Raw genomic sequence first — 26,810 nt, 5'->3', positions numbered from 1 at the left:
TGTAAGTACTTCTTGATGTAATCCCAGAACATTTTCTATTGTTCTACTATGTGTATTTTATACTGTACTCTGGGGAATTTTTTTTTTAAAAAACATCAGAATATGTGAAGCAGGCAATTTTTTGCTTTTGTCTTACTTCCAGATTACCCTCATCTAGAGCTTCAGTTTTTCTTGGACAGTGATCCACTGATGCTTTCTGTGTTACTGCTGCCCTTGCAGTTTCTTCTTCAGCTTCAGGATCCCCTTGTCCCCAAAGATGACAGGGTCACTTGGGTTGGAGGGAAACTCAAGAAATGTCCAGCCATAAGGTTGACCTACCAAGTCCCATCACAAAAGCATGTCCCTTGGTGCCATGTCCACACATCTGGGATGGGGACCCCACCACTTACCTGGGAAGCCCATTCCAACACTTAACTAACTTTTCCTTAAGTAATTTTTCCCAATGTCCAAACTAAACCTCTTCTGTTGCAATCTGAGGCAGTTATCCATGTCTTATCAATGGCATCTCAGTGTTAGATGTGATGTTCTAACATAAACATGACATGGTCTAAAGGAGTGCTGAGTAAACAACACTCCCCTTGATCCACTGATAATGCTTCAGTTATATTCCTGTTAGTACAACTTAGGCTACCTTTTTTTTCTTCTTTTTTTAATTTTTATTTTTTATTTTTTGCCACAGTGGCCCACTTCACAACTTTATCTTTTTCACTGTTCATTTTTCAATTACTAATTTGGCAGAAGGATGTGGTTTGCAACATAGCTTATCCCCTGTAGTGAAATCAGGTTCTCAAGACTCTTAGGTATCGAGGTTTCTAAGATCTCCTTTTTAAGAGTGTAATAAATGAGAATGGGTTAGTGAAATAAGTAAATAGAGAACACCAAATCAGTAAATCAAACCAGTAAGGCTGAGTCATGAGAACTTTTGAACTACTATTTTTCCATTTGTTAGCTAGAAATATAGACATCGTTTTTTACCAATGCATTGAAATTGGTGGCCTAACTTTATGGAAAAGAGATTAAGCTGTTTTAAGAGCTGAGTTTTGCACATCAGGTTATAGTCAGATCATCTAAATAAAGAACGTAGAAGAATGAAATGTTCTGAAAAATGAAGAAAAATTGATTGTAGTGGAAGGGACCACTGAAGGTAATTTAGTTCAACTCCCCTGCAATGAACAGAAAGTGGTGGAAATGACTAACAGTTTCAATTGCCTGGAAACTGGGTCTATAGTCCAGAGTGGATGACTTGTAACAATAGATTGTCCTCTCACCACAGACCCTGCTAAAGTGTCTGTCCCCTTCTTTCTTATAGCCCCTGTTTTTTGATACTGAATGGTCACTATCAGGCCTTCTCTGAGCCTTCTCTTCTCCAGGCTGAACAGCCCTAGCTCTCTCAGCCTGTATTTATAGGACAGGTGTTCCATCCCTCAGATCATTTTTGTGGCCCTCCTCTGGACATGTTCCAACAGTCTCTCCTGTACTGAGGACTACAAATCTGGATGCAGTACAACACATGTGGCATCACTGGCACAGAGTAGATCACCTCCCTTGCCATGCCGGCCACATTTCCTTTGATGCAGCCCATGATATGGTTGGTGTTCTGGGCTGTGAGGTCATACTTGGCTCCTGTTCAGTTTACCATCCAGCAGTACCCCCAGATCCTTTTCAGCAGGGCTGCACTCCATCCTTGCATCCCGCAGCTTATACTGACTGTCCAGGTGCAAGACCTTGCACTTGGCTTTGTTGAACCTCATGATGTTCTCCTGGGCCTGCTGGTAGAGACTGCATGGGTCTCTCTGGATGCATTCCATTCTTCAGGCATGTTCCTAGCACCACACAGCTCGGTGTCATCCACAAACTTGCTGAGGGTGCACTCATTCCCAGTGATGTTAGCTAATGAATGGGAGCACAGGAGACTGTAGATCAGTGCCTCCCCAGGGCATTCCTGTGCACCCAGCAGAGCTTGCTGGCTCAGCAGTATGCTGCTCAGGAATGGTGACACCTTGTGTGGCTCTGGTCTCTCTTTTTTGGTATTGCAAAAATGCTGAGCCAGAACCAGGGGACCAGAGGTACCCTAATGCAAGGCAAGAACTGACTGAAGGGAAGGCAGGGTTGGATCAGTGCCAGAAATATAGGGCTGGGAGAGCAGGATCCAAGAATTAGGAATAAGATGAGGACAGGAAGGCTGGGCTATGGGACAAGGAGGCAGAGAGAAATTGGTCTGAGCTAGAACTCAGCTGGTTGCAGCTCTATATAGTGCAACCCAAGACAACTGCTGAGCTTACTGTATTCTTAATATCAGAGTCAGTGTAGGAATTGCAATCCCAAGTTGTTCTTTAATTCTGCAGAGGGCCCAAGGGCTGCTGCATGTAGCACAGATCCAGTGGGGCTGGTGGAGGCTGCACACTGCCTGCTGCCCAAGGCCTGGCAATGCTGTGAGGTGTGAGCACTGCTTTCTGAGCCTTCAGCACATCCCTCATCTTGAGTGTACGTGTGTTTCAGACATACAGAAGTACGTGTTCCTGCTACATACTCGTTTATATCCAGCACTTTGCAAAAATTACTTAGAATCTTTTACTTTATATAAACATACCGTTAAATGTGTAAGTAAGTGTTCCATTTCATTTTAAACATCACACTTCATTGAACAGCAATGAGCAAAGGATTTTAAAACAGTCTAACAGCATTCCATCAAATGATCTACAGTAACTAAAACTTGCAGTGCCTTCCAAGGCTGTGAGCTTGAACCAGGAGCTCCAGTAAAAATTACGGAACATTTCATACAGTTGCTGTGCTCTGGCTTCTCAAAAGCTTTTGTCATCGAGGCAAAGAGCTGTTGAAACAATCCAGAGCCGTTCTTTCATCTTCTTGCAGCACAATAGACAATTGTCTAAAATGTCTTCCCAACATTTTGATCAGTAAAAGCATTGAGCGCATTTGTATGTTCCTATGTAAGTGCTAGCAAATAAAAGCTGATGGGTAGACTATAAAACGGGGGGAAAAAAGAAAAAGATTATATAATAGAAAGATTGATGGAAATGACCGACAGTTTCAATTGCTTGGAAACTGCATGAGTATATAGTCCAGAATAGAAGACTGGTAACAATAGATTAAAGTAACGGGAAACTTACAAACTCCCTTTGAATTAGAATTTCCAAAGCAGTTTTGTTTAAGAAACAATGTGAGATCAGCTATTGCTCAATGTGACCTGCAGCCACAGAGAGAGAGGTTGGGAGCCCTGCAGGGGTTATTGCGTTAGGAGGTTGAACAGGTATTTGTTTCTCAACTTTAACCATCTTGAATTCATCACTGCAAGAAAATAATCTCTTGCAGTCACAAATATTGGCGCAAACATCAAACATGTCTCTGATTCTGGTTCCAACTGATGATTTTATTACTACAGAAAAGGGTTTTAAGTAACTCTCAAATCTATTTGCTAGATTCTGTAACCATGAAGTTTATTCTTTTCTTCAGCACAACAAAATAAGACAAAATCATCTTACTATTAAAAATACCAGAGTGCATTTTCATCAAGCCCTCTGCTTGCAGCACACTGCCCACTATTGAAACATCTGCAAGAGACAGGGAAGTTTTACTGCACCATGGGTCATAAAGTCTGGTGTCTGGGCTGCGTTATGTGAGTCTCAGTTGAAGTAAGATAGACATACATTTCCAGCAAGGGGAAAGTTGGGGCATAGTCTTCTTCCTGCAAATAGCTGTTGTTATTTAATAATGATAATAATAATATTAAAAAGAAACAGTGTTTAATTGTCTTGCAGTATAGGGAGATGTTCTTCCCAACAGAGCAGCCCTCGTAATGTTCCAAAGAGGGGGAAGGACATGAGGTTCTATTATTAGATATGGAGGTTGGTTGTCCTGCATGCAGCAGGGGAGTTAGAGCTTGATCCTTGAGGTCCCTTCCAACCCAAGCCATTCTATGATTCTTGATTCCCTCGCTGAATCCATGCCTGTGCTTTCTTCTGATGGAAACTAAAGTGTGGAGGGGAATTGTTGGGTCTGAGGATCCAGCCTTGGTCCTGCTGCAGCCCGCAACTAGCCATGAGGTCATGGGTTAGTGGGCGTGGTGGTCATGAGTCATTGGTTGGACTAGATGGTCTTAGTGATCTTTTCCAATCATAATGATTCAGTGATTCTATGGGGACAGCAGTGGCCCTGTGGGTGCTCCCAACCTGCTGGATGCCGCAGCAAGATGTGGGGAAAGCAAGGCAGCAGGAGGGGACATGTCAGCTGTGNATACAGTGAGCGGTTGGCACTTGGTTAATAATGCATGACCTTTGCAGTCTAACAGTTGGTCTCATACAGTAGGTGACATTTAGCATAAACAAATAAATAAGTAAGTTGAAACTCACTGGAATGAAACCAAGGAACCAAATGAAATGTCTGTAGTTGTAATGCCTTTGGGCAACTTTAGCCACACAATAACTGAAGAAAGGATTGTGTAAAATTGTGCAAAAAAATTGCATTTTACAGTCAATGGACTGGACAGTTCATAAAAATCAATATTCGCACAACGTAAATGCCATTTTACTTTTGAGGGAGAGAGCAGGGCAGCACTTTGGAAACTGCCTTATATTGAACTGCAGTTTCAGAAACAAATGTAAAACTGAAATACTGTAATGACTTCTGTCAGACAATCAGTATTTCCTTTTCCTTTTGTGCTGCTGGTACTGCAACTCTAACATGGAATACACTTACAATTATAATCTGGTTTTTATCCAAATCAAGTAACATGGAAGATCAAATGTACACTGTTGGGGTTAGAAACCAGCAAAAGAATTTGGTGTAGAGTTGATGGATGAGATGGAAAGATTCGTTTATTGAGGTATCTGGCAAGGTACACAATTTAGTTTCATTTTCTAGATTTCGCTGTGGCAGAATATTAACAGTTGTGAGACTGTAAATAAGAGAATGTGTAAATATTTCACAGGGCTTTCAAAAATAAATATTTTCTATAAACACACGAGTATGAAAAGATGGAGTTCATTTCAAATCCAAAACATCCAGAAATAGTAAGGGCCAAATAATATTTCTGTGCTCTCTCACTCAATCTGAAATACTTTCAGGGAGATACTCTTACATACAACAGAGAAAAAAGATTCACAGTAATAATTTGGTAATCATTTTTCCCCTTATATTTCCAGAATTATTTGCTTTTAATTTGCTTTTGTTGCCATAGCAATTCTTAAATGTTGCTACTGTGATGGCTTCTAAGTTATTGCTACTGTGCTGGCTTCTTAGAGAATACAAATACAGATTGTTTTATTTATGTAAATGATTTGTTATGTATAGTACATTTATACAAAAATTATATATATATATATATATATTTAAGAACTGGAATTCCAGGTGTAGAAATGGAGCAGACAAAACCAAAACTACAGGTTTTAGAACCTGTGAGCATGCCACAGAATGGCTCTGTGCAGTGCTGATGTCATCTGTGGCTTAGTTGCTTGTAAGTATTTAATTTGGAATGGCCCATTCCCACTGACTGTGTGGGGAGCTCAGCAAGGGATCTGTGGGTCATTCTGTGGTAACCACAAGCAATTATCTGTCCCTTAACTGGGATGCAATTAACAATTCCATCAATGATTTTCATCTGATACTACGCTCATTTCCCCAAAGGACAGACACATCAGAGCTGTAGTGCTAATAATGTAGTGCCTCCCAGGGTCACCAGTGATGGTGAAGCTGAGGTGGCCCCACTGGTTCCCACTGGTGTTGGGGTATTAGGAATAGGTTCTTCATCAGTGGGTGATGGGCATGGCCCTGAGCAGACAGTGCAAGGAGTGTTCGGACAGCACTCTTATACACAGAGTCTGAATTTTGGGTGGTCCTGTGTGGAGCCGGGAGTTGGACTGGATCACCTGGTGGATACCTTCCACTTTGCAATGTTATATTGTTTTATGAGTACAGACACATTCCAGCAGTTACTCTGTTTTGTCTTCTCCAAGAAACCGATCAGTTGCTCTTTGAAAAGAATTACTGCAAGAGAGTAATTTTATGGTATAACGTTCCTCCATCTTTGATGATCAGAGCAGTTGTTAAATCATTGTTTATATGTTCCCAAATCAGTAAAAATACCCACCATCTTCATAATGGCATAAAAAAAATACCACATAAAAAACCGTTCAATACATGTTATACCTTTTAAATGATGTGATCACTGAGGTCCTCTATGACTTTAGAGCTGGCTGAATGCACTCCCACACCTTAGGGCTGAAGAGGAAAGGGGTGACAGGTCTGTGAATGAACACAAATGCTGGAGGTCAGGATGGGTCAGGGAGGCGGCTGCAGTATCAGCAATAATTTTAGACAAACATGCAGCCCAGGTTGTGCTTGGTCATTGCCTGCAGCAGGTGTGCAGTGTAACCTGCTTGAGCATTTTTTTCTTGTCTTTGGTTCATTTATCTGTCTTAAACAAGATGATAGCTCGTTATTTCCAAGTGCAATATCCATTCAAAGCATGTGCTCAAATGCTATTCTGGAATGCTGCAGTCTTTCTGATTACTTCCCAGTGTTCCTTGTCACTTGTAAGATACCAGAAGCAAATGCTCTGTGAACTGCACATAGTAGAGTTTTTCTAAAACTATAATGAGGATGTGAGCCCAACACTGCTTCTCCCCAAGAGTTCAACAAGGCACTGACAAATTATGCAGGTTTTTTCACGCATTTTTTTCTTTAAATCCTGCCTGTGCTGTACTTGACATCTTTTCATATTGTCCTCATTCAGTGTCAGCTTGGTGCTCATTGACAGTTTGTCCCGCAGAACTGTTTTTCTGAAAAGACTGTGAATAGTAACCCACTGCATTGCTGTGTGCACAGAAATGTGCTCACGAAGAGGAATAGGAAAAATCTCTGCTAGTTATTTCATGCACACAAAGTGCAATGAAGAGTGTCAAAGACTTAGCATTTCTTTAGAGTTAACTGGTGTATCAAAAACAAATACCCATATTTTGGTCAAATCTAGGTTGAATACTTCTGCACAGCTCTGCTTACTAGTACACAGGCCTCTGCTGATGGCCAGTAACCTGCTGGTTTTGTGGTCACAGTGTCTCCACATTTATCTTTCTTCAATCTCATCTATCTATTGTTATAAAAAAAAGAAACATGCTCTCATTTGTCAACCAGAAGTTCTGGTAAATAGGCTAGGCCCCAAAAGAGACATGCTTTTTGTAGGCAGTGTGAAGCACATCTGCTTCCTGGTCAATCTTTCATGAGCCCAGCAGCCATGGGCACATCACCAGGTCCCCACTGTGCTGTTGTGCAGTGGTGAAACAGCTGTGGTGAGAGCACTGTGCGATGGGGTAGACGTCTTAGCTCGGGTTGGTGAAACCCTTGGAGAGCTGGATGTTTGTACAAGTTAACCTGTGGAGGAAACCGCGGGGCTGAGCACTTGAATTGGATGTCAAAGCAGAATGAAATTAATATGAACCAAGGCTTGTTGTATTCTCTACTAGATAAAAACTTTGCTTTAAAGATTCAGGCAGTCTGGTGACACAGGCAGTTTAGATACCATCAGGGACCATTGCCATAGATGATGTGTGGAAGTGCCACTGACAACATCTCTGTCCCTTTCCTCTTGCAGTATCGGTCAGGGCGGGACGCTCAGCGAGGCTCAGACAACGTGTCCAATAAGTCCTCAGACAGCGATGTCAGCGATGTCTCAGCAGTGTCCCGGACGAGCAGCGCTTCCCGTTTCAGCAGCACGAGCTACATGTCCGTCCAGTCAGAGCGGCCCCGGGGAAACAAGAAAATAAGGTGAGCACAGGGAGCCCTGGGGTGGCCACTGCTTTGGGGTTTCAGTAACTGAGCGCTTCAGTGTTTGTGATTGAGAAGAATGTATTGCTGAAGTTGGAGTTGGCAGGAAATATGCACAATACCCCTTTAATTATCCTTTTCATCTCATGCTTTTTGAATTCATTGTGTTATTTGTTTTTAGGAAAGTTTTGTCATATTCTAGCAACTAACATATGCTATCAGCAGGTGTTAGACATGATTAGATTTGCACTTCCTGGTAAAAGTAATTTAAAATAGGATAGCTGAAAAGAAAGCTTAACATCAAAGTACTGACCTTGCCAGAGACATGTTAATGCACTTTTTAAACTAGACATGCTAACTGCTATAGAAGTCTGCATTAATACTGCAGACCCTTGTCCAGCTCAACAGCAGGCATAACTCTACTCAGTCATCAGTAAGGTGTGCTCAGCATATCTGTAAGCAGAGCATCCCCTTTGCATGCTCCTCCACGGAGCAGGAGTCAGTGGAGCTTTGACTGCAGAATGAACAAACAATCATTTTTCTCAGCAGGTGTAACCCACCCATGTCTGTCAGCAAAATTCAATGCCAAAGATTTCTCCTCTAGAGAGAAATAATGCATCTCACAAGATATTTTCAACATCTGTTTGTATGGGCAATGTTAGATTATTGTTTCTATACTATAGTTATGCGTCCCTTTATAAATGAGATGTATTACTATGCAACCTCTATTCAGAGAGGACCTTGGAGGCTGTCCTAAGAAAACATCCCAGCGTCAAGCTTCTCTGGTGCAGGCTGGAGGGTTAGCCAGCATGACTTACCTTGTGGCTACTTCTGTCTTTCAGTTTTTGTTTCATTCCTTCTGTGTTTTCTTTCTTTTGAGTCCATGCATGCTCTTCTCTGTGGCCCTAACTTTACTTTATTCTTTTCTTTTTTCCTTTTGCATGCCTTGCTCCATTTTTTTTTGTTGACTTCAGAAGGACAAAGAATGTAGAGGAAAAAAAAGAGGGAGGGTTGGAAGGGGATGAACACGATGAAATATTTCCTGAGGAGGAGGAAAAAGAGGAGGAGGAGGAAAAGGCAAAGGAGCAAGAAACTGACGAGAAAGGGGAAGGGCAAGAGGTGGCAGAAAACGGTGATAAGGAAGAAACCAAGGGCTCAGGGCAAGATGAAAAAGCTCAAGAGGACCAAGCTGAGGAAGGGAAAGAGGATGACAGGTAAAACATTTGTGGTTCTGAAGACCTACTGACCTGCTTCCTGCTGTACCCAAACCCTCCCTGCCTTCCTTTTTATTTTTTTCCTTTCCTTTGCTTAGTTTATTGTCTCTGGTTTCTGTAGCTTCTTTTGCTTTCAGCTGTGATGATTTCATGTTGAAACAAGTTTCACTCTCAGCTTCAGTGAACTTGTTCTGCATAGCAAATGATGCAGCACACTAACTCAATGCATCATTTCATGTGCAGCTATAGCATACGGTTTGTAAGTTGTTTTAGGCTAGATCTTGAGTTTGACTATAATAAACAATAGAAACTGTAAGATGCCTCTTTATATTACCTGCTTGAATTATTGGTCATGGAAAAATCCTTTATTGAGTTATCAATATCAAATCCACCTTTACCTTTTTTTGTGTGGCACTAGTAAAGAAAAGAATTTTTATTTTTATTTTTTTGTAATCCTTTTCACATGGGCTGAGCAATGTGCATATTGGTCGACTGTCGTCGTGGATAAGCAGAGTTGTTCCTTTTCTTCCCCTCTGTGTGAACAGCTGTTAGGTTGCTACACTGTGGAGGGGTCATGAGCTCTGCTGCTGTATTGTGTCCAGAAGTATTTCCGCACAATTGGCTCTCACTTTATCAGATAGCGTTCTGGATTTACACACTAACGCAATTCATTTGAACCACGACTTCTAATGCAAATCGGTGACATTTTATATTACAAAATCCATGTTATTTGCATTATGAGAAGTACAGTGTTCTTCTTTATTAGTAAAAAAAATTTTTTAAAAATTTAAAAAAATTTAAAAAAAAAAGAGCTTGAGTTTTTCTGAAACATTATCAGAAACTCTCAGGAAAAAAACCAATACTTTTTCCAGCAAATGCTTTGCTGACTGTAGATGGCTTAAGCTTGTCAAGCCGTTCTAATACAAGTTAAATCACTCTGCTGCATTCCACTTCTTTGCTACATGCATCCATGTGTATTTTCCTGTACACACACATACGAGCACACACACTCACCTCTTTTATTTTGAACAAATAATTGCTCACATAAAGTGTCCTGATAGACTCTTCTAATTGGAAATGAATGAAACAATTCACCTATGATAGAATAGAGCAGAGGTCATTAAAAAAGAATCTAAAGGTGTAGTGTTCAGTCTGGGGTGGTATGGGGCAATATTGCCACTCTCATTATTGTATATATTGCCATCATTCCCTCACTATTGTCAACATCTTCTAGATTTCAGCAAAAAAATATGTTTTGAAACAGCTGTATTTAAGACTGCCTTGGCATGCTTGCTGTAAGGACTGCTAAGCAAATCTTCTGGTAGTTTGGAAAAGAACACTTTAAGGATCTTTTTCTCTCCTGAATCGCATTAGGTTTCCATTTTAATGGGATCATGAAGTCCTGACTTTTACAAAGCAGGTCTCTATTCCCAGTTTTCAGTTTTAATTCACTTTACCCTTCAGCCAAAAACACTGCCCCTCACAGATAATAAAATATTCTTTGAAAAGGAATTTCTTTTTCCTCATGCCAACTCAACCCTTTGCCTGGTGGCTGCACCCAGCCTCCAGGAAGGCAGAGAAGTCAGGATCCCTTCCTAGTATGAAACAAGGTATCTCTGCAGCTGCTCTTAACAACTTCAGTTTTCCAAAAATACCCAGCACCAATATTAAACAGTCGATGGGGCTGTTTAGTCTGGGGAAAAGGAGGCTGAGGGGAGACCTTCTTGCTCTCTTCCAATATCTGAAAGGTGTTTACAGCGAGAGCGTGCTGGTCTCTTCTCACTGGTGACAGGTGACAGGATGAGGGGAAATGGCCTCAAGTTGCACCAGGGGAGGTTTAGGTTAAATATCAGGAAAAACTTCTTTATAGAAAGGGTTATTAAGCACTGGCATAGGCTTCCCAGGGAGGTTGTTGAGTCACCACCCCTGGATGTATTTAAAAACCATTTGGATGTGGTTCTCGCAGATATGATTGAGCGGAGGGTTGTTAGTTAGGGTAGTATGGTGAAGTTGCAATTGGACTTGATGATCTTGAAGGTCTTTTCCAACCTGAGTGATTCTATGATTTTGTGATTTAATAATTAACCATATAAATAGGTATTTGTGGTAGCCAACCAAACTGAAGCAGCCATCTCATCCAGCAAAGAACAGTAGAGAATTGCCTCCTAGATCCTGACATTTTGGGCACCAAAAATGCTAGAGAGGAGATGGGAATTTGTATTCACAGGTGTTGAAGAGAAGTCATCTTTTCTCTGGGGAACTGGGAGACAAAGAGGCTGCTCTCAATCACTCCATCAGCAAAAGTGAGCTCTTTAAAGACATATTATACCTCAGTATTTTACATTTCAAAGTCACCATGCTTATACGTTTTGTGAGTAATGCTAATAGTCACACTAATGGCTTCAGTCTGCTGAGATCATAGGTGGGTTCAGAGTAGCTTAAATGACTGTGAAGACAGATCCCTTACCTGTTTCATAGAGTCACTCAGTGCAATAAACTGCATTAGCTCTTAGAGCACTGGAGTACAATAAGCCAATCAGTCTTCTTGGCAGCAATAGCTGCAAAGACACATTTTGCCTTCACTAAACCTCTTGGAACTACAAACTGTCATATGGTTGATGTATACAGAAATCATAACTGTGTTCTTTCTTGGCAGTGCATGCTGGTAAACAGAAAGCACAGATCAAGCTTCCCTGTTGCAGTTTTTAAAGACTCCTTATATGCTGTTATCTGACATTATTCTCATTTCAACTCCCTGATGACATCAGAAACAAAAGGAGCCCTCCTAGATGAGTTTTGTGAATGCTTCTGGGGAGTTCTTTTCAAGCAGTTGAGGCACTGAGGGAAAATAATTACTAAGAATATCATCAGCAGTGTTACAAGGAGCAACTGTTTAATACTAGAAAATAAAAATGTTGTATGTACAGCTGGAGAAGAAAAAGTGTGCCTTCGTACTGATGCACAACAAAGGGTGGTACAGCCAAACTGAAAGGATGTGAAACTTAACTACAGTATATTTGAATGTGTTAAGTTAGCTAAATTGCCAGGACTGGAGAAAAGCACTGCAATAACTGTCATATGAAATATGAGTGGATACTGTATGTGAATAGACAGAAAGGGAAGAGACATGAAATTGTAAATATCTTCAGGTCACAAAAACGTGGACCTAATGTGAAATTAGAATTCGAAGTGCTAAAGGAGGACATTTCAGAACATGGTAAATTACAACAAAGCAAAGCAGAGACCTGTATAGTTCTGAAATCTTAAGGTGTCATTAAAGACCTTGCCAGATGCGGTGTCAACTGAACAAACAAAGCTGAACAGTTTGTTTGGAAAGTGTTTGAAATGGGAGTGGAAAGCAGTAGCTCAACAGAGTTATTTTAAACAGTGTAAATATTGTTCTTTCAATTAACACAGGGGTGAAAAAGAGAAAGGGGATGTGCCTGTACTTGCAGGACGGATGAGAGCAAGACTAGAGGTTTGTTCTGCTTTCTAAGGGGATGTGTTAAAACGTGTTTCTACTGGCTGGTGGAAAAGACAGTGGTGATATATATATGTATGGGGGAAAAGCCAAGGGGTATATTAACAGTGCCTATAAATACATGAAGGGAGGGTGCTAAGATGACACAGCCAGGCTCCCTCCAGTGGTGCCCAGTGTCAGGACAGGAGGCAATGGGCAAAAACTGGAGCACCGGGGCTCCCTCTGATCAGCAGGCAGCACTGCTGTGCTGTGCGGTGCCAGAGCACTGGCACAGGTTGCCCACAGGCTGTGGGGTCTCCTCCCTGGGGGTGTTCAGAAGCCACCTGGCCATGGGGCTGGGGCTGCCTGCTCTGGATGTCCCTGCTGGAGCAGGGGTGGGTCAGACAGGCACAGATGCCCTACCAGCATCAACTATTCTTTGATTTTGTAACTAAGGTGGAGGGGAAGGAATTCAGAAGATAACAGATGATCTCTTAGGCAAATCAAGCAGCCAAGGAAGAGAACTAATGAGAAATTTCTGCATCTGTGACAGGGACATGGGAAGAGAAACTAGTGTAAAGAGAAAAATGAAGAGACAGAACAGGGGGAGAATAGTGCTTTCTATGTTTTGAAAGATATCAGTGAGATCCTGTGCAAAGTAGAGAAGCGAATCCTAAAGGATAGTCAAAGAAGTAAGAGCTGATTGATAGGAAGGTGACACAAGTAAAGAATGAAGATTTACCGTGGAGAAAGTCAGCTGGATTGTAATTTTGTAGAATTACTCAAAGACAGAAGAAACAATGCAGTAGTGGGCTTGTTCAGACAAAAAACTTCTTTTCTTCCTAACTATTCTTCGTGCTCCCTGTGCCCTTTCCTATGTGGGATGTAAAGATTCATCTCAAATTCAATTTCTAGTATCTTTTGTGTCATTCAGTCAAAAAAAAAATAATAATAATCTTCAAAGAACTTAATTATGTAGGTTTCAAAACTGATGCCTGATGAGTATTTGTTCCTCGGCTTTTCAATGTATTGTAATCTTTGTATTTCAGTTCTTATGTGGCTTCTACTGTGATTGCAGCTATTATCAGTTAAATGCAGTGTTTTGCAGTCTGTGCTCGCTGCTCCATAGAGGTGGAAGCTTGTAACACTTTTTGAAGCTCCACACTCTGGTAAAAAATATCAGAAATGGTGCAAATGCCAACAAGCATCAGAAATCTATTTTCAATGTGTTTGTGTTTTGCTTGATTTCTCAAAACTGGTTCAGAAAATTTATAGTGATTGTTCCAATTACACCAATGGATGAAGGAAGTTAATTGTGCCCAATCAACTAAACTAATGAATGAAATGTATTAATTGTGCCCAGCTTTTCTTGCCAAACAAACAGGCCACGTGCTTGCGATGGCTGTGAAAGCTGTGGCCTGAGACCCTTTCCAAACTGCATAATATTTTAGCTAAGTTGCAGTGTGTGCAGTCTGTGCCCAATAGCTCTAGCAGTGGTTTCCTAGAAAAAAAAAAACTAATCTATGTTTCTGTTGGTCAGCTAAACCAGATACTTCTGGTAGGCCAGAACCTTCTTGAAGCACAAAACAGTGTTTGCAAGGTGCTAAAGCCTAGGCTGTGGCCTAGTTTCATGGGGAAAGAGCGTGACCAAAAGCATGCTTCCTCCCAGGGGTAATGAGCTTGGGCCCTGCCAGATGGTGCTGCAATCAGGATGATGTATGAGGCCACCCGCCCCTTCCTGTTGTGAGACCAGCCCTGATTCTGGCATGGGATGAGGGGGACTTCTTGACGTTAGCACTCAGCCCAAGGTACATCAAAGTACCTACTCTTTTTTTTGTTCCCCAGTAAGATTAGAATTATTGGGCTGTACAGCGTTTGTTAGCAGTTAATGACAAATTACCCTATTTCAAGTAAGGATCCAAACCCCCTGTTTTTTGATGTGAACTTAAAGCTTGATTTAGTATTTTGCATTCAGAAGAGAAAAATCCATACAGCAACTGTCTGTAGCAATGGACACAATAATTTGACTGTTTCACATTTTAAGCTTTGCCAGATGGTGTATAGGAGAAAATTACCTTTAACTTCTGTAGAAATATTATTGAAAAGGACACAAAATCAGTGGTTCAGAAAGGAATTGTATTAGTTCATATATTGTTGGTGACATCTGTACTGAGATTAGAATATAAATCATTTTAAAAAATCTAGGAATGTCACCTGTTCTTGAGTTAGTCATCAATACCTCTCAAACCCTTACAGACCTGCTGGTTTCCTGGAGAAGGTACAAAATATGTACAGACTCCTCTGCAGATGGCAGACTTAGTTTTATCTGCTGGGAAGTAATAAAAGAATGAATCTGGAAGTACACATTATTACCAGGCAAAGAGTGAAAATGCTTCATTTGAAATGGTCTACAGCTCAGACTTTTTGTTTTTGACAACAGTATTGTTGAGAATGCTTCCATCTCCATGAAACACAACCTGCAGTTCAGCTTCTATGGTGTCAGCTCCAACCTGTGATTCAGAAAGCACTGCTGTACTCATGTTACATAAGGTCACTCAAGAACAGTGTATCAGTAGGTTTTTTATAATATAGAAATACAGATAAAAAACCCTGGAGACACGCAAGAAGTAGAGATAATCAAAAGAAATGAACGGAGGATTTGAAACGAATCAAAATCACAGTATCATAGAATGGCTTAGGTTGGAGGGTGACTAAGGATCACCTAGTTCTAACCTCCCTGCCATGGGTAGGGTTACCACCCACTAGATGAGGCTGCCCAGGATCCCATCCAACCTGGCTGTGGATGCTGCCAGGGATGGGGCATTTACAACCTCTCTCAGCAGTTTGTGCCAGCACATTACCACCCTCTGGGTAAAGAATTTCTTCTTAATATCTAACACAGCTACTGCCTTTGTGACAGTACCATTGAAACTCGTTGCCAAACTCATCTGACAAGGAATATTTTAACTAAAGGGTATGAGCCCAGTGCTGATATTACTATTGCTTGTTTAATACCAAGGGTAACATGATGATGCAGTGGTTTGCTGTCGCTCATCTATCTGATGTTTAGGTGGCTTGACTAAACATCTGAACATTTTGGTTCAGTACTATCACTGTACCTGCATAATAGTCATACTCACCCTAAAAGTCCATAAAGTGCTACCTAAACAAGCATTTTCGCCAAACATACATAGCCTGTAAGTCTACTTACTTCCTCAGCAAGGAGCTCTGGCCATGGCATATGCTCCATACATCAGGAAACCTTGCAGACCTGGGTTCAGAAAGATGCATGCCAAGTTTCCTCAGGACTTTTTGCTTTTGCTCTTAAGTTTTCTGTATGGTTTTCTAATTTTCCCCAGAGGCCCAAAGTGATTCAAAGTCATTTTGTCAAAGTGACAGAAGTCAGGCAGGCAAGATCATGATGTCCCAGATAATGTCTCTTCTGCTGAGGTAATTATGGCTTCAGATCTCTTGTTCGTGTCCATTTAGCTCTCAGTCCCAAAAGATCAATTCAGAGAGATGCTATAGGTCTGAGAAATGTTAGCAGTGTCTATTATGACCCTGATTTTCTGGAGTCCTCAAGCAACCTGAATTTGCAGGGGAAGAAAGAAACATCAGGCCTGCTGTATTGTTTAGATTCCCCCCACCACACACACAAACAGTGCAAAGGGATGAGGAGAAAGCATAGTCAAGTACAGTGCTGATCAAAGCTTTTTTGTCTTCCAAGAGCCAAGTATAGAGGCAACTTCAGTCAAATCCATGTTTGCCTACAGCCGCTGATTTGAATAATGGCTTTTCAGGACAGCTATTTCTTCCCTGTGCATTTTGTGATTTCCTGCTGATATACTCTCAATAGCTCATCCAGTCCAGTTCCTATATGACTTTCTTCCAAAATTTAACATCTGCTAATGTTTGTTCCCAATAAGAAAATTGTCCTTATAGACAATTTCAGTTTAGTGAGTAAAGACGCTAAATCATGGCTCCTCTTATCCTGAGGATGTCTTTATCTCTATGTATTTTTGAGAATATCTATGTTGAAATTTGATTTTTTTCTCCCTTTAGAACTTGATTTTACAATATTTGTCTGATGATTTTGAATTATGCACAGACAGTGGATTTAAAGTTTGCTTTATCAATTTACTGCTTGTTTTTAACTTCAGTGAGCTCTTTTCAGTTATTCAAGGAGTAAATCAGAGTAGTTTAAGCAAGTTTGTGGCATGGCTGTATGTCATGACTTAGTAAGCACTGTTAATGCTGAAAAGAGAACAATCCCTCTCTTCTGTCTTCTCCATCTCGGTTGGAAAACTGTAATTCTATCATATGTTCAAATAAGAACATACAATTCAACTTGCAGGTTAAGTAGATGTGAGGTGTGTTTCTCTAGAAGACACTCAGTTAAACCAGGTTGCCCATTTTGTGTTCTGGTTTGGCAAGTCTGTTTAACATCTGCTTCATGTGAAACAACTGATGAAATAGGAAGTTGTTATTTTCAGATGTGCACACAAGTTTTCTTTGAACAGGATACATAATGAAGTGCATTATAATCGCTGCTTTATTCACTAATCAGTCGTAAAAAGATCCATGTTTAGCCCAAGCAGTTTAAAAAGTCAAATTCCAAAATTGTTTTCCACGAATTTCCCTGTTATAATTTACATAATTAATTAAGTCGGTCGAATAGGTAGTAGAGATTTATATCACAAATGAGTTAATAGGATAATTTTGGGCGAAGTGATCTTTAGAAGGATAAGTCATTATAATTGCAAACCTGTAATGTTTCTCTTTGATGTGAATTGACGTGCATTGGCTAGAATCGTTGTTCCCATGGAAATATTATTTCCTGCACTACAGCTGTCCCCATAATTGTGTTTTTGTTAAATTTCTTCAGGAAATTAATGAAATGAAAATGTCTTTAAATGAGGAAAGAGCTCTATTAAGAATGGCATTAAAATTCTTATCCTGCTTGTAAAAATCTGTAGAAGGAATCTCTAGCGGTTGTCCAGTCTTGTAAAAGATGTGTATAAGAGCATGACTATCAGCAATTGAAGAATTGTTACAGTTCTTTTCCTACACTACTTGACTGTGCTCCTCACTTGGTTAAGCGTTGTTTTACATTAGTAGATGCTTTATTTTCTTTAGGCATCATTGCCAGAGAACTAAGCGGAAAGGTAGGGCAGTAGTAGTAATGACTTTTCATCGGGAAAAAAAGGTACCTGCAAGATCTGCCAGATGACCTCAGCATAAGTCTGGTTTCCTGATTCATATACTTCTGGCTGAGCAACAAGATGAAATATTTTCATTTAAAATTCAGTTGTAATGAAGACCGAAGACACAAGTCCTCAGAAATCCTACTAATGATATGTGATGCAGTGGATGGTATTGCTGCGCTGTAGATTTGAAAAGTGCTGTGCTTAATAATATTGCTATAGTAAAGTGTATTTTTTTTTTAGTAAGTGAAAAACAAGCAAAAAAATCAAGATTGTGAATATTTTTAGTCTATCGGTCATACAGGGGAATGGATAGAATAGCATTTTTAAGTCTAGGAGAGTAAAATGAGACAGTGGCAAAAGATATCTAAGAGGATATGATCAGTATTTAATGACTGTGGTGTCTGAAGAGTGGGTTCTTCATAGAGGTTGTATAAAAATCAAGTCAGAAACATGTTAACTGGACAGCGACTACGTGAGACATTTGTCTACTTCCAGATGGAAAATACTCTTTGTTTTGGGCTTGGGTCTGTTGGCTATTTGTATATCTTTTTTTATGGACAAGGTCTTTGTATTTTTCTAGTTCAGCTTTTTTCTTAAGTTGGGAGATTCATTATGTTCAGTTTAGGATCCTGTTGCACTCAAAATCTCCCATTTTAACTGTAACTAAATAAACTGTAACTAAATAAATTTGATGCCTTTCTTCTTGATCAGGCATCAAATAAATGGGTTGTCTGTAGAACAGAAAGTAGAAGATACTAAGACTGAACCAAAGATCTTGTGAAACCTATTTCCCTACCTCCCTTCTCTGAAAATTTCTTAGGGCAGCACTCCCTGGCAAAATAGTCTGAGATCTGTTATATAGTCAAGTGAGTTCAAGACTTTGTCCATGCCAGTACACTAGATATAGGGCCAAGCATAGTCTTAAGCACTGTTCCGTGGTCACCCATACTGTGTAAATTGCATTGTCTTTCGCACAGCTTTGTGTCAGACACACCAATGACGTGCCCCCAGTGCAGTGCAGGCACAGCTCAAGCAACAACATGGGTCACAAGCTGTTTCCTCCTGGAAGTACACCTTAGAAAAACATGCTTTGGAAAGCATGCAAGTTAGTTGGGTGTGTGCAGGCTTTCAAGGTCAGAGAACCCACCTCACCCATGTCCCATTGTGGACATTTTTCTCTGTTCAGTGGAAAACTGAGGCATCTAAAACAAGTATCTAGCCTACCCACACAAAGACCCGTTAGTGGTTCTGTCCTCAAGTGGTTCCCTGAATTTAGGGCAGTGCAGGAAGCAGTGTTCCCATGTGAGCTTTGTCATTGCCTTGCTCTGCTTGTCTGGTAGGTCCCCACAAGACAAAGGCAGTGGCCTGGCTGTCACCTGCAGCTGGAGTGGTGTGATGAGGTGATTCTTGTTTCGATTCTTATGGGGGTGATTACTGCATCATCACGCACGTGGCTGGCCTAGCACAGTTAGTTTGTTTATATAATTTTGTGGGTTTATTTTTTTACCCATGTGGTGACATATTCTTGTTGTAGATGATTTATTTAAGTTGAATACCTTATCAGGAATCTTGAAAACTGTATTTTTAGTGCACCTCTATTCCCTGACTCATATTCTCTCATAAATTTAAGATGTTGTTGAATATGCCTAACTGAATGTCTGTTTGTGGATATGTACGTGAAAAGAAAACTTCATAGATAAGTCATTTCTGTTTCCTGTTAAAAGTTTATAGGAGTTATTAACTAAGACATCTCTTTGATATTCCTGTTTCCACAGAAGGGAACATGACCTGACATACAGCACCCTATTCTTTTATGAAAAAGTCCATTTCTGGCACTGTCAAAGGCAGCCCAAGTAGATAAATTCAGCGGTGAGCTTGCCAAGCATTTATCAATAATCAGTGAGCAAAGGTTTGAGTGGCCAAGAGGAGTTCAGAGAATGGATGAAGGAGTAGGCTTACTCATGAGCACTGCAGATTTACTGTAAAACACAATCAGCTTTTCAGAGCTCTCCTACTACTCACTTCCCAGAGCATTTTTGAGAAAGAACTGAAAAAATAAAGCCACTAATATGCAGTAGTTTTCTCCAGGAGCTGTTTGCAAGCTACCAGCATAAAAAAGAAGTATCTCCTGCTGCTTTTATGGAGGAAAAATTTCAGAAAGTTGAATTAGAGCAAGTATTTTTACAATTGTACTAGGAGGGAACAAATTAAGTTTGGTGAATGAACTTCAGTATTGGCCATTTTTATGAGTGTCTGGAACATCCACTTGATCCTAAATCTAAATCTTTTTTCCTTATTTGAGTCCTCTTCTCTGTCTCTTAGCTGGTATGAAGAAGCTGGTTAAATGAAGTCCACCTCATTGCTGGCGGGTATATACGGAAAAACCTGATTTTGTGATATAGAACCCTTAGACAGAAGCCAAAGAGCCTATTTTTATAATGCATAGTGCTTTCATAGCTTACTGCCTAGTGAAATTATAGCAACTTTGTCTGCATGCCAGCCATTTGAAGCACATCAATTTCTTTAATATGGGCAATTGTTGCAAACTTTTGCATTTTAATAGAATTGTGCATTTTAGGATATGATACATGAAGCACCTCAATATGGTACATTTACATTAGATGCAGGAAATGAGAACTTTATTCCCACTGTTTTATGAGAAAAAGAATATTTCTGTTATCACTGATCTGACATAAGACCAGTCTTCAGTGTTAATATCACTTATAAAGCAATGACATAATTACTAATTTCTATTAGAAAATACAACAGCAGCTCACTGGCTTTGTGGGTAGGGAGGGAAGAGCATGAAGCTGTGCCAGGGGAGGATCATGCTGGATGTTAGGAAAAGATTTTTCACCGAGGAGGTGGTTGGGTCCTGGAAAAAGCATCCATAGGGCAGTGGTCATGGCCACAGGCAGCCACAGTTCAAGGAGTGTTTGGACAGTGATCTCACACGTGGGGTTTGAACTGTGGGTGCTCCTTCATGGAGCCACAAATTGGACTCAGTAATCTTTGTGGTCCTTTCCAACTAAAGATACTCAGTGATTCTTGAAAACTGTATCATTGGAATAGGATTTTCTTCAGGCAGTATAAATAGTCATCCTCCTATAAATCTGTGCTGTGAGAACAAGTTTGCACATGAAATAAGAGATTCAATACTACTGTCTGTCCCCAAAAGAGCATTGATAAAATCTCTCCCCAGGGATCTGTTTTAGCAATTAAGTAGCTTTTATTTTCTACTTCGTTGCCAAAAGGAGTTCTGTCAGGCAACACTGTGAAATTCATAATGTTTCCTTAGAAAACTTGGGTTAAAAATAGCATTACTGGGTAAGGGTCTTCATTTCTCATTCTTAGAAGAATATAGAATAATATAAAGCTAAAGATTCTAGCTCTTCCCAGCACTTACCTTTCTAGATCTCTCTGATATTTCTTAAATGTGTGATAGTGTTAAAACAGAACTAGTTCTTGTGGCATCTCCTTCCTGAGAATGCAAACATTCCTGAGAATGCAAAACAAAAGGTGTTGGTTTGATAGAAAACATCATGCATTATCATCTTACAAATCTGTTATCATGGTGCTAAAAAGCCCCAGGAATGCAGGTCCAATTTTTCCCTTTACTCTTCTTTTATGCTCATGTTCTGTCCCACTTCAAATTTTCCTGTGTGTGTCAGTGTGTACTAAAGAAGAGTTAAAAAAGGAAACAGAATACACATTCAAGCACCCACTGTGTTCCAATCTTTTGTTACTGTCTGTCCTGCCAAGGTCACTCTCAACTCTGTTTTGTGCCTGTATATCTGTTGAACTGAACTTTCATTCATGTTTTCCTCATAATGTTCTTAGGAAGCACGCCCATTATTTTTGGACTAGATTACAAAGTCACTTCTGTAAAAAAGCTGTTGTGTTTTCCTCTGTGTTGTGGCTCAACTCAAGGCATGTTGTGCCTTCAGGTAAATGCTGCTGTCAACTAAGGAGCAAAAAGCTTTCTCAGAAGTTCTCAAATATCTTAAATGACTGCACCATCATTCCAAATGTGATGGCTCATCCCATTCCCCCTTTGCTTTTGAGGCCACTGCATTAATTCTGTAGTTAAGTTTTTACAGGGGATACCTTATTGCCCTCTGTAACTACCTGAAAGGAGATGCAAGGAGGGAGACAGCCTCTTCTCCTGGGCAATAGGAATAGTATGAGAAGGAATGGCCTCAACTTGCATCACTGCATGTTCAGGTTGGATATCAGAAAAAATATCTTCCCTGAAAGTGTGCTCAGGCAATGGAATGAGCTTCCCAGGGACATGGGGGGAGTCACTGTCCCTGGAGGACAAGAAATGTGTAGATGTGCTACTAAGGAGCATGGTTTAGTGGGAAAATACTGGTGGTAGATGGATGGTTGGACTAGATGATCTTAGAGGTCTTTTCCACCCTTGGTGATTCTGTGATTCTATAAATCAATTATAGGAGCTAAATAAGCAATATAAATGTATGTTTCTGAAATAGCTTTAGATTGTTATAGGTAAGAGGAAGACTGTGGCTACATCCAGAAAAATCCACTCCAAAGCCATTTGCTGAGAGGCAAAGTTCCAGGAATAGCCTATGTTTTAGAAAATGTATTTAAACAGCAACAATAATCTTTGTTATCATTTATATAGTGGTGTTTTTATACACACACATACACACAAAGAGAACAATTTCCTATTTTCCAAAAATATTCTGTTGTTTTTTTTCTCTACAGATTGCCTAGCACTGCATCTAGCATAAACTTATTAGTGAGATACAGTGAACAAAGTGCTAAGTTCTGTGCAAGAACTTCACTGAAATAGAAATATTCTCCATATGTATATTATCAGGCCCACATTTGCTCAAGAGCAAAAGAGAGGTCTGGATGTTTGTCAGGGCAAGGTTTGGATACGTAGTGCTGTCAGAACTGCAGATTGTCATTTCCATGCAAAAGAAAGCATATTGTCCCTTAACCTGGAGCACTGAGAGGACAGGTCACCTTGGAGTGTGCTCTGGGATGCTGAACGTAATTCAGATGCAAGTTGCTTGTAGCCTGTAGGAATGGTCTGTGATTAAGAACGAAATGAGTCTTATAATAAAATTTCATTTGATATGTAAAGATGATCTAAGTCACATAGTGTCTAAGTGTTTTATAACGTATGTTTATAGTGCATGGATTTGCTGCCAGAAAGGGAATAAAAAATCAAATTTCATTCATTACTGTGTAATTTTATCAAAATCACATGATAACTGAACTAAACTGGATTACTGAAAACATCCATGAAATGTCTGGATGTTTAGAAATGGAAGCTAAGACTTCAGATTTTCATTTAGTTCATTCATGAATCAAGTATCTGCTTCCCTGAGGAATACAGGTTGTGTGTCTGTATGTGTGGAGAGGCAGAGCATGTTGGAGGTCTGCAGAACATAAACTTCCCAAGCAGTAGTAGAGGGTCTTTGTCTGGGTCTGGACACACATGAACCTTCTGTCTGACAGACTGAAAACTCTTCTTCAGTGTGTGCCTTCCGAGCTGCAGTGTCCTCACTGGTGAATGTCTGTGCAGTGCTTGTTAAAATACAGTATTTCAGTAATGTCCGATCAGATAACTCTAGAACTTACCATTAAATAATTATTTTGCTGTAAGAGCTAAAAGCTGGGACATCAGTAAAGAAATTGAACCACCTCAGGTTTTTGACTGTTTATGTCTTTATACTTCAGTTATTTGGTGATAAAGACACTACTGGAGGGATGGCAAATGCCCAACATCAGTATGCCGCTGTCTCACCTCAACAGGCAAAAGTACAGGCACATAACAACTTACAACTGCCACAGATAAAGCTAAATAAACATACAAAAGAGATGTTTTAGATGGAATAATCAATTAGAAAAGCATTATATTGAAGCAAGCTTATTTTCACCCAGCCTTTTTTTTAACCCTCTTTTCAGGTCACTGTCAACTGATGCTGGAGGGAAACCATAAGAATAATACAGGAGAGCCATGTGATGGCTTTTCTGTAGCTTACTAATGGGTCTTGAAGACCCTTTGCTTTTCCTCAATTGTGGACAGCACCTCTGATTCTAGCTAGTGACTGTTTACCATTGTAGAAAATTATAATTCTTGTAGAAGTATGAACTATAAATGACAGTTTTGTGTTTTATTTTCCTTGTGTCTCTTGCTGTGCTCAGGTAATCCCTAGTCAAGCCATTTACAGAAGCTTCTTAGCTGATAAACTAGATGAACAAATATTAATGATCTGATTTATCAAAAGTGGAAAAGCAGTGCTCTGTATGTATATTATAGTTTTTAAAAAATGTATTCGGTGGTATACTAATATATTAGTTCTTTCATATGCTCATGCTGATAATGTGTTTTAAGAAACCCAGTAAGCAAGAATGTGCTATTTAAAACAAACTTTTGATCAGTCACAATGTTTGATCAGTCCTGTTTGATCAGAAGACCTAGCATTAAAGCTGCTCTTTACCTCTAAAAAGCCAGCCCTTACCTGTGTGAATTAGCTGTTGTTACCCTCCAGTCTCCCAAAACTTTCCTTCTGAAACCTGTCCTTTTCTGTCTTCCCCTTTTTACTCTTCTGTGTCTGCGCTGTTTATCCATCCACTGGCTGACAGTGTCTTTACATCCAAAATGCAAAGCAGACAGATGGGCGCCTCAGGAAAGAACATGACTAAGAGCACCAGCATCGGTGGGGACATGTACACACTGGAGAAGAATGACGGTAGCCAGTCGGACACAGCAGTGGGCACTGTTGGTGGAGGCAGCAAGAAGAGACGCTCCAGCATCGGCGCCAAGATGGTGGCCATTGTGGGTCTCTCAAGGAAAAGCCGTAGCACATCGCAACTCAGCCAAACTGGTAGGAACTGGATCTTTTTTTCCCTCTGGAGTCATCATTTAAATGTGCATAATATGCATTTATTGTGATTTATTCATTTGGCTGTCCTGTTGAAGTTGCCTGATCAACAATATTCTAGCGAAAGAAGAAAATGCTTAAGTGTTTATTTTTGTTTAACTGGACATTCACTAAACTTGGTTTTTAGCAAAAATCCTTTTCAGGTTGGGCTGAGGTGTGTATTTTCTGCTTGCTGGACCCTACTTAACAATTCCTTTGCTTCCCAGGAGCCAACTTGAGATGCTGTTCTTACATTTGTGGGAACTCTGAATGGGAGTTTGTTGAATGGTCCCTGAAACGCAGTTGCAAAATTCCTTCTCTTTTGTAACATATAGAGTCTGTTTATTTCAGCACGTTTTCTTTCTCACATTTGAACATGCACCCTTCTTTTGAAACAAAACAATTTCCATGAACAAAATGTTATGTTGTATTTCAGTGCATCAGTAGAGTCGTTGTATTATTTTTAATACCTTTCTTTTCACCCTACAGGTCTATTCACCATCAGTAAATATTTTCATCATTTTTCTTTATGTCAGTTAAAATTTAATACTGAAGTATTTTATCCAGGGAAAGAGGAGAGTTTCTCTGTCTGATACCTAAAGCATTTAAAATCTTATAAGATTTTTTTATTTCTCCTATTCCAGGGAAAATCCATATAATGCACTCTGAAAAGCTTTAATTGACTATTAAGGAATCTATATAAGACAAGTTTATTTTTGAATGGAAAATTATTACTTATATTTGAATACATATATATTATATATATAAATGCAATTAATCATGTTGTATGTGTGCACATACATATATTTATGTATTCCAAATTATATACATGACCTATATTACATGTTCAGTAGGTAAGCAAAATCACTGTAGCGATGTTATATGGTTCAAGCTAAGTTTATAAATAGCATTCAGCCATGTGTACTCCCATCAGGAGGTGTCTGTTGTTCTAAGCACCATGTCAATTTTGATAAGAGATTTTTCAGTTCTTTGCAAAGTTTGAATTTTTATTGCTAAACCAAAGTTGTAAGAGTTTCAAAATACAAGGTGCAAATTGACGTCTTGCAATGTCAGAAATTGTAGCATGTTTTCTAAGTAAATATTTGTACATGGAAATAGTAGAACATAAGAGTGGATTCAGGAAGTAGGAGTTTGAAAGAGGAACTATAGTACAGAGAGGAGGAGTACAGAAAGCAGAGAAAGGATGCATCTTACTGAATGTGGGAACAGTCGGGAAGAAATGAAGAAGCAGAGGGTAAAGAACACGTGGAATGCTCTGAAAATCATGCAGACACTGATTAACCCATCAGTAATCAAGTCTTTGCAGCAGTCTCACTTGGAGCTGTTAATGGCAGTTTCATATACTTTTCTGTTTTATCTCAAATGAAGGGAAGGGTGAAGTAATCTTTACACAGATCTGTCAAATATCTGTGTAAAGACAACCAAAAAACGTAACCACTCACACAGGAGCCTATGATTTTGCTCATATAAATGTCATAACTGTATTCATCTATATGATATCACGCCATACATATTGCACTATGTTACTAGTTCTGATCTGTTATCATCATTTACTCTAAATGAAGGCTCTCAGCTCTCTGTGTACTGTTCAAATATAAATCTCAGTACTAAAGAGAGTCAGTAGCACTGTGTGTCTTGCTTAGATTTGATTTAAAATACCATGCTGATTTAGTTATTTGGGATAGTACTTTTAATCTGAAGTTTCTCTGCTTTATCTAGTCAATTACCCAACAACTGATAGGTACTCAAGCTAGGGAAAAATGGTGAAATGTAACTCTTTCAAAACTTCTCAGGGTCTCTTGACTCACTGAGTGTGAGCGGCTGTTCTGAAAACCTTGTGACTGCTGAGCTGCATGTCAGTGCTGCATGTCTCCTGCAGCAGAAACCACAGAGCCCTCATGGTTCTGGCTAGCAGCCCTTCTCCCTCAGCTGCTCTGTGAGAGATATCTGCACTCAGTCCTGCACTCGGCCCACCAGGGCTCTACAGCCAGAGCAGCTCCTGCTGCTCCTTCTGAAAAGGCCCCTTGTGTGTAGGCTGGGTATAGGCTGCTTTCTAGAGCTGTTACTGCACACCAGTTCCTGGGGTGCACCCAGGCTGGCTCTGTTCCAGGACCTGAAGGGGTCTTTCTGGTGGCCACGGGGCTGCACCTTGCAGGGCAGGAACATGCGCTGTTGAAATAGTTGGGTCATACGAGTATGTTGGTGATACAGTAAGTAAGCTGGTAGCCACATG

The 26,810-nt window shown here is 40.0% G+C and overlaps 1 protein-coding gene across 50 annotated transcripts in view; it reads left to right on the top strand.

Moving 5' to 3' along the window:
- Positions 1-26,810, top strand: part of RIMS2 (regulating synaptic membrane exocytosis 2) — a 409,122-nt gene that overhangs the window by 341,350 nt on the left and 40,962 nt on the right. For 27 of the 50 annotated variants that reach the window (XM_032442841.1, XM_032442835.1, XM_032442827.1 and 24 more), the window contains 3 exons: positions 7,604-7,776; positions 8,751-8,990; positions 24,279-24,520. The exons of 10 other annotated variants lie outside the window; for them this stretch is intronic. In XM_032442841.1, the coding sequence (XP_032298732.1) occupies positions 7,604-7,776; positions 8,751-8,990; positions 24,279-24,520 (655 nt within the window). The remainder of the gene's footprint in view (positions 1-7,603; positions 7,777-8,750; positions 8,991-24,278; positions 24,521-26,810) is intronic. 13 more of the 50 variants (XM_032442848.1, XM_032442851.1, XM_032442850.1 and 10 more) reach the window with 3 other exon arrangements.

The sequence above is a fragment of the Coturnix japonica genome, chromosome 2 (genome assembly GCF_001577835.2).
Source record: "Coturnix japonica isolate 7356 chromosome 2, Coturnix japonica 2.1, whole genome shotgun sequence".
NCBI lineage: Eukaryota > Metazoa > Chordata > Aves > Galliformes > Phasianidae > Coturnix > Coturnix japonica.
This window is presented reverse-complemented; position numbering and strand designations above follow the sequence as displayed.